Source organism: Trifolium pratense, linkage group LG1 (assembly GCF_020283565.1).
Source record: "Trifolium pratense cultivar HEN17-A07 linkage group LG1, ARS_RC_1.1, whole genome shotgun sequence".
In the NCBI taxonomy this organism is placed as follows: Eukaryota; Viridiplantae; Streptophyta; class Magnoliopsida; order Fabales; family Fabaceae; genus Trifolium; species Trifolium pratense.
The window spans coordinates 20,869,694-20,877,716 of record NC_060059.1 but is presented as its reverse complement, the minus strand read 5'-3'; the positions used below and the strand labels follow the sequence as shown (position 1 = coordinate 20,877,716).

At 32.6% G+C, this 8,023-nt stretch overlaps 1 protein-coding gene across 1 annotated transcript; it reads left to right on the top strand.

The window, feature by feature from the left end:
- Positions 1-403: 403 nt before the first annotated feature.
- On the top strand, positions 404-4,450 carry LOC123903034 (type I inositol polyphosphate 5-phosphatase 4-like). The gene is made up of 12 exons (XM_045952893.1): positions 404-1,042; positions 1,129-1,222; positions 1,525-1,593; positions 1,757-1,844; positions 2,019-2,123; positions 2,227-2,839; positions 2,927-3,120; positions 3,215-3,323; positions 3,423-3,571; positions 3,717-4,026; positions 4,173-4,250; positions 4,333-4,450. The coding sequence occupies exons 1-10, from the start codon at positions 1,013-1,015 to the stop codon at positions 3,946-3,948; spliced, it is 1,683 nt and encodes a 560-aa protein (XP_045808849.1). The 5' UTR covers positions 404-1,012; the 3' UTR covers positions 3,949-4,026; positions 4,173-4,250; positions 4,333-4,450.
- The last annotated feature ends 3,573 nt before the right edge of the window (positions 4,451-8,023 follow it).

Here is an 8,023-nt window from a genome sequence, read left to right as displayed (position 1 = left end):
CCATCAACACTAAAATTGAGCGTATTTTATACTGTGTGCGGTATACAATTTTGGTTTTTGAGTATCCAATTATAAGTGCTTTTACACGCAACAATAAATTATCTCAAATTTTCTTTCCTCGTATTTTTATGCGTAAAATTATCACTTTTAAATTCATCTTTTCCATTTTTTCTCGCTCTCCTCTCCCAAATCAAGGGCCGAAAAAAAAAAAAAAAACCGCATTCTCATGTCACCTACTCCAATCTTCTCCCCTTATATACATACAGTACATAAACATAATACATTGTACTTTTTATTTTTTTTTATATATATAATAATAATAATAACTTTTTAATTAATTTTAGTCAAAAAAAAAAAACTTTTTAATCAATTTATTAACTAATATCTGAATCCCATCTTGTTTAATTACTTTTGTGTAATTGAAGACCAAATGTAAGAATAGCAGTACTAGTGTTGGAGTATTTATATAAAGATGAAACCTTACTTTACTGACCCTATTTGTGTACAACTACAAGTAGCTTAATTTTACAAGTGCTTATTTTTAGTTTATTTTAGAGAAGATAGTTTGTGTGTGTGTGTTTTATGTTTTCAGAATCAGACAGAGCATTGTGTTTGTGTGTAACCAACAATATACTACTACTACTAACACCATTCTCTCTCTCTCTCTCTCTCTCTCTCTCTCTGTCTGTAAGATTGTTGTGTTGTTGAACAAAACAAGTTCCCAAGGTTGGGTCGGACATTGGATTTGGGGTTTAAAAAGTCCTCGAGAGAGAGAGAGCGAAAACTTGTTGCTTCAACTTTATTCTTTTCTCAACTCAACACATTGTCTCTTTCTTCTTCTATTTCATTGTTAAGTGTTTTTTATTTTTTCTACATTGTTTCTAAATTGTGTTACTAAAGATCATCACCAAACCAATTTGTTCTGTTCTGTTCTGTTCTGTACTTTCTCATTCTACTTTTTCAACTTCATTCAACAAGAACAAAAAAGCTATATGAATTTGTACCAACAACAATGAGAGATGAAAACTTCAAGAAAAGCAAGGTTTGTTTGATATCAATGCTTCTTCAAATTTATTTGCATTTTCTGTGTTATGTTCTCTCATTGTTGTTCATGTTTTTCTTTTGAAGCTTTCATGGCCAAAAACTTTGGTTAAGAAATGGTTCAATATTAAGAGTAAAGCTGAAGATTTTCAAGCAGATGATGATGATGTTCTTTATGGAGGTAATTAATTAATTAATTGCTTAATTTAATGTTTCCCTTCAGTTAAATAATGTAATTAATTCAAGCTTATTGGATTTGGAATCTGAGAAGCTTATATTGTTCTTCTATTACAACTTGATTTGTCTTTGTTTAATTAATTTTGCTTAATTAGTTCAATTAGTCTTCTTCAACTCGAAACCCGAGATCGGCACCTTGTTGTTGTTGTTGTTACAATTCTACTTTTAATTTTGTATTGTGTGGTTTGATGAATTTACCAGTGGAAAAAGCACAGCTTTATTTACTTTATGGTTTATCTTTTTCAGGTGTTGATGAAGAGTGGAGGAACAACTATTCAAAGAGAGAAGAATGCACTAACAAGAAAAGCAAAACAGGTTCAGTTTTTACTCTTTTTTTAGGACCACACCATTCCTAAACCCCACCTAGAAAAAGATCAAATTCAATTTAGTGACCACTAATCATCTTATACTGTTTCACATATCTTTTTGTCTTTGTCTCCTTCAGACTTATGATAATTTATAATATTTAAATATACAGAAAGAACAAAGAGAAGACACTCGGAAAGAACGCGGCGATGTAAGATTGATCACGATGCAGCTCAGGTTACAGATGTGAATAATTATAGGTATATATATATATGTTTGTTTCATTTTTTGTTTTTGGTTTTCACCACCGGTATCTGGTCCACTGGACCGCCTAATCTGGTTCGTGTGGCATATGTTTGTTTCATTTTGCATAGTTGTTATAAGATTTTGATTAATTGTTTGTTATCTTATTGAGTTCTTTCTTCTATATGCAGAATCTTTGCCGCGACTTGGAATGTAGCCGGAAGATCTCCTCCAAGTTATTTGAATCTCGAAGATTGGCTTCATACTTCTCCACCTGCTGATATTTATGTTCTTGGGTTAGTTTCTGATTATGTAAATTGTAATGTATGTCTTCTTTTTTAGCTATATATAATAATGTTCATAAATAATCTGAAATAACTTGTCTTATATTTTATTCAGGTTTCAAGAGATTGTACCTCTCAATGCTGGAAATGTTTTGGGGACAGAAGACAACGGTCCTGCTAGAAAATGGCTAGCTCTTATACGGAAGACACTGAATAGTCTTCCCGGAACAAGTGGTGAATGCCATACTAATTCACCTTTTCCAGATCCTGTTGTAGAGTTAGATTCTGATTTTGAGGGATCAATGAGGCAGAAGGCTACCTCTTTCTTCCATCGAAGGTCGTTCCAATCTTTGAGTCATAGTATGAGAATGGACAATGACTTGTTAGTGCCACAGGCATGCCTCGATCGCCGTTTCAGCGTCTGTGATAGAATGATATTTGGTCATAGCGCAGGTGACTATGACCCTAATTATAGATGGGGGTCCTCAGATGACGAAAACGGTGAATCTCCTGTTATATCACAGTATTCACCAATGTCGTATAGAGGGTTTGCCTCTATGGAGGATAGAGATAGACAAACAGATAACTCGAGATATTGTTTGGTTGCTAGTAAGCAAATGGTTGGGATTTTTCTAACTGTTTGGGTTAAAAGCAATATAAGAGACGATGTTCGCAACATGAAAGTGTCTTGTGTTGGCAGAGGGTTGATGGGATATCTTGGAAACAAGGTAAATTTTATCTAATTATTGTAAGAAGATAGTTCATAACAAACTCCGAGGCGGAGACAATCTCATTTATTTTCTTGTGCTTTTCAGGGTTCAATATCAATTAGCATGTCTTTGCACAAAACAAGCTTTTGCTTCATATGTAGTCATTTGACTTCTGGACAAAAGGAGGGTGATGAGCTAAGGAGAAATTCAGATGTAATGGAGATTCTTAGAAAGACGAGGTTTCCTCGAGTAAATGGCATTGGTGATGAGAGTTCTCCTCAGACTATTCTGGACCATGAGTAAGCCTTTCATCTCTTTTCCTTAATCTTTTTCATTCCTATGTCTAAGCTTTTATCCTGTTCTAGACCTTAACTCTCGGTTTAATTCGTGTAGTCGAATAATTTGGCTGGGAGATTTAAATTATCGGATAGCCCTTACTTACCGTGCGGCAAAAGCACTTGTTGAGATGCATAATTGGAAGGTACTGTTAGAGAATGACCAGGTATGATCCTTTGCACTGATACAATATGCCAGAGCTTTTATTTCTTGTCTCGAAGTATCGGTAATATCAGCCTGACCATTTGATTGTTTTTTCTTTCAGCTGCATATAGAACGAGAACAAGGTCGTGTCTTTGAAGGATGGAATGAGGGGCAAATATACTTCCCTCCCACGTACAAGTATTCAAACAATTCGGACAGATATGCAGGCGATGAAAGACAGTCAAAACAAAAGAGAAGAACTCCGGCGTGGTAAGAATACTTGTTGTAGAAGCAAATGTAATGCAGGAAACTAACAAACGTTATTAATACTATTATCAAAAGCAATGTAGTGTTTCATTATTTTAAAACTATAACATTGTTTATGTAAATCTGATTCAAATCTTGGTTGATGAAGGTGTGATCGGATCTTATGGTATGGAAGAGGCCTCCGCCAATTATCTTATGTTCGTGGGGAATCAAGATTCTCCGATCATAGACCAGTTTGTAGTGTATTCTTAGCAGAAGTCGAGTCTGTTAGCCGTAACCGAATCAGAAAATGCTCTAGTTGCTCCAGTTCAAGGGTTGAAGTAGAAGAGTTGTTGCCTCATTCACATGGCTACAATTATACCGATTTAACATTCTATTGATGAAATGCTACCAATATTTATTCTTTCTTGTTAACTTGATTAATTGAAGAAACTGATGTACAAAGTGTAACATACAAGGTTAGTTGATTCAATTAGCACAAGTTCATAGATTTTCATTTGACCGTTTCTATCTATCTTCCGATTCCGAATAAAGTTATTGGTTGAGATTCTTGCATGTCTTATTCTTATCCTTAATTGGTTTTGGTCCCCTCCCTCTCTTGTAGGTGGGCATTGCTAAGAGGAATGCTAGCTAGCCCCAGTTGTGATGTAGACATTCTGTTATTCTCAAAGTCTCAAAGAAGGTTGTCCTTTGTCTTCTATCGTTTTCTCGGCATCTCTGAAAAATTTCTTTCTAAAACTCTCCTCCTTACCTCTTTGTTGCAGCTGCAGAGTTTGGTTTTTTGTCTACAATCACAAACATTGGATTTTTTTGCAGCTAACAATCTTTTTGGCAGTTTCTTTAATCAATACAAATAGCATCTCAATTCTCATTGAAAATAAGGTAATGTAATTGTTATTTACACAATTACACACTTGTTTTAGCACTTAATGAAAAATTAGTAACAAAATGTGACTTTAAGTCCGTAACACAATGTCAAAAAAAATTAAAGCAGGTAGGAATACTAGGCCATACATTGATTTCTCGATAAGGATTTGAACTCTGACTCTTTAGTTTGGATTACAACTCGATAACCTACTAACTTTGTCGAATAAAAAAACCCTACTATGTTAGAACCTAGTTGAAGCACAAACACTCTTTGAATTAGGCATGTCTCGATACCTGACACAGTAACACTGACATATATGATTACATTAAATTATGTCATTTTCTCAAACTACTATCGACGTCGATGTGTCAGTAATAATGTCGTGTCTGGTGTCTGTGTTTGTGTCGGTTGAAACTTGCATAATCATCTTACTCGCTCTTTGATCTTTTGCAGAAACAAAAAAAAGAAAGAATGCTGTGAAGGGTGGTCATTTCTTTTTCTTGTGGGAGGCTAATGATTTCACTGAGAACTATTAAAGTGAATGAGTAAATTTTGTAGCTTAGTTTTCAACAATTTTTATTTTATTTATTTTTTCTGAATAAGATGAAAGTTACTACCAAAAGGAAATAATGAAGTGACCACAACATACATTGCTTTATTGGCTTTTATCAGCTAGTAATAATTTGTACCCAATTCTAAATTATGACCCTTTTATTCTTTTGAATTTTCTTTTACTTTGATACTGATTCTAGTATGATTCTTTGGGTAACCTCAACAACTTTTTCCATCAATTTTTACCAAATATAAAATATAGTTGAATTCATCCCATGCTTAATAAATATTAATTGGTTCCCCTTTATGGTTAAATCATAAGGCCTTGGAATATTTAGTGTTAGAATTTGGATAAATTATCCAAATAAAGAATGAGATAATGTTATAGCAAATGCAATAAAAAGAAAGGGACTACCAAATGCTTTGCTCATCAACTTATGATGACTCTTTCAAAGAATAAATATTCATACCAATAATTATGGCTCAAAGTTAAAGTTGTCAAATCTATGTGTACCATCAAAGATGCAACCCTCGTGTCAAAAAAATAAAGATTCAACCTCTCTGTTTTTCTTTTTGGTACAACAAGATGGAACCTCTCTAGTCTCTATACATATGATTTTTATTATTATTTAATTTTTTTTTCCATTTCAAAAAATAAATGGTAATTGTTTTTTTATTATAATTTAGGTTTTATTAATAAATAACTTTAACAGGATTTTTTTCCCAATTAGCCCTAAGATAAAAAATTTGACAACAATGTCCAACTTTTACAGAAAATTTCTACAATGTCGTATTTTTTGAGAGAATCCTGCTGTGTTAGATGGCTACACCGTCACTTCCACCATCCAAGTGGAAATGGAGCAACTCCTTGTGTCACCGTTGGTCTACCTCTTTCTTTTTTTATTTTATTTTTATTTTTTATTCTAAGAAGGATATTAAGACGATACGAATACGATACAGATACATATTCAACAGTAGAAACATCGTCATCTTTAATAACAACACTTCTTTTGTTATCAAAATAATTGTATAAATATTTCTTAGTAAACTCAACAACAACATATCCACCCTTATTAACAATCATGTATCCCATTATATGACAAGTTCTAATTCCATTTGACTGAAGGTCATCATTTCGAGCTTTATCTATTTCACAAATTTGACGATAAGAGGGCAATATATGTGTTAGCTTGGAAGTTATTGGGCTACCAACGTTGTAGGCCTTGGAGAACAATTTTCTCTAAACATCTTTCCATAGAGTATCCGAGTTCTATTGCAGGTAATATCTATCTTGATAAATCAAGTCATTGGACTCAAGTAGTTAATGAACTTTCCCAAAAAATACGGATTTCAGGAAAAACTGGGTTCGATTCCTTGGTGGAACAATTTTTTCGATAAACTTTAGTTACTCATGGCCGAACTTTAGACTACTATAGAGCCTCTTCTCCTAGGAATCAGAGAATTAAAACAAAAATGAAAAATAAAAATATCCGCGTATTGTTGGCTCTTAGAGTGGTGCAGTGACAAATAGTGACTACAATCGAGATCCCCATCTTGAAGTGGTGCATATTTGGATATTATTGATACTAAGATATAATTTTTTACTTTTCTTTTTATTTTTCTTTTCTAGGTTAGGTTTATATCCTCTGGTGTTTTGTTGTTCCTTTTTCTCTTTAATAAATTTCTAACTTATATATAAAAAACTATTTTCGGTATATTTATTTGTTCTAATTTTTATTTTTGCATTTGATATTTATCTTACCTATTATATTTATTTTTAAGATATTAATTGTATTTGTAAATTTAAATAATTGCAATCTAATATACTTTTTTTATATTGACAAATTGTTAATTGTTAGTATATTACAATGTTATGCTAGTTTTTCTCTTTGTCAGAACTTGAACCCTAGACCTCCAACATCTCAATTCTTAACTGAATTAGCATAACCAGTTGAAATACTCATTCCGTCTTTCAATCCAATATATGTGTATCGATATAACCTTACTTAATATCTAACCTGGACAACGTCGGATCTCTAATCTTAGTGTAAATAAAAGTTGAATACAAAAGTTTATATACATCAGTTTTTTAGCGGCGCGGCTTGTTGCCCGGCTACCTTGTAATTTTATCATTATAATATTACAAACTACACTAGTACTGTATATTCTTACACACGGAGACAAAAACACTTTTTGATCTGGGAAGACAATCTTGCAATGTTTCATCTGAGAGGCACTTCATAGAAAAATTAACAATGTAATTTGAAGAGAATCTCTGGCGGGTTTTCTTATCGTGTATTCATGTTTCCACTTTTTTTAGCCACCACCCGACTATAAGACGTGATGCTGCTCCCTGGTTCCAAATATGCTTCTTATTTACTACAAGTATAGCATTTTAAATGTTCTTAAAAAACTCCACAAATTATAACTCAACCGTAAAAAATGTTGACGTTGTTAGTGTCGGACGTTAAAATCGGAATTCAAATCCCGATCACTCCACTTTATATATGTGAGTTTTTGATAGTTATTTCATCTGTCAATAAGAAAAAAAATTTACAAAAATTATAGTATTTTAATGAAAATCACTTATATTTGTAAATTTTGTACATATTCTTTTCAAAAAAATTATTTCAGGTAACGGATTTGCATATCACGCAAATGTCAAAAATTAGAGACAAAATGTGCATCCACGAAATGTTAAGTAGTTTTTCTTGCCTTCTAGCTACCAAAACAATTTTACCTGTATATCTTATCATAAAATTCATAGCAAAAAATTATAATTGTTCTATTAGTAACACAAACACTATATATCTAGCTATATTCTTTGCTCAATTAATTTAACTAATTAAGAAATTAAGGAATTACTACAAAACACTGATTTGGTACGTTCTACACAAACAAACACAAACACTATCTAGATCAAACGTTTGACTTCTCTAATACAATAAAGTAATTAAGTGGTTGTCATTGTCAAATCTTCTCAGTTTGTTTGTCACTGTCAAATCTGAGCATCACGAGTCGCCAAACAGACCAAC

Excerpts from the sequence above, each read along its gene's own strand:
- LOC123903034 (XM_045952893.1), top strand. The coding sequence starts at position 1,013 with ATGAGAGATGAAAACTTCAAGAAAAGCAAG. Across the intron at positions 1,594-1,756 it reads TAACAAGAAAAGCAAAACAG|AAAGAACAAAGAGAAGACAC; the intron begins GTTCAGTTTTTA and ends TTAAATATACAG. Across the intron at positions 2,124-2,226 it reads GCTGATATTTATGTTCTTGG|GTTTCAAGAGATTGTACCTC; the intron begins GTTAGTTTCTGA and ends TATTTTATTCAG.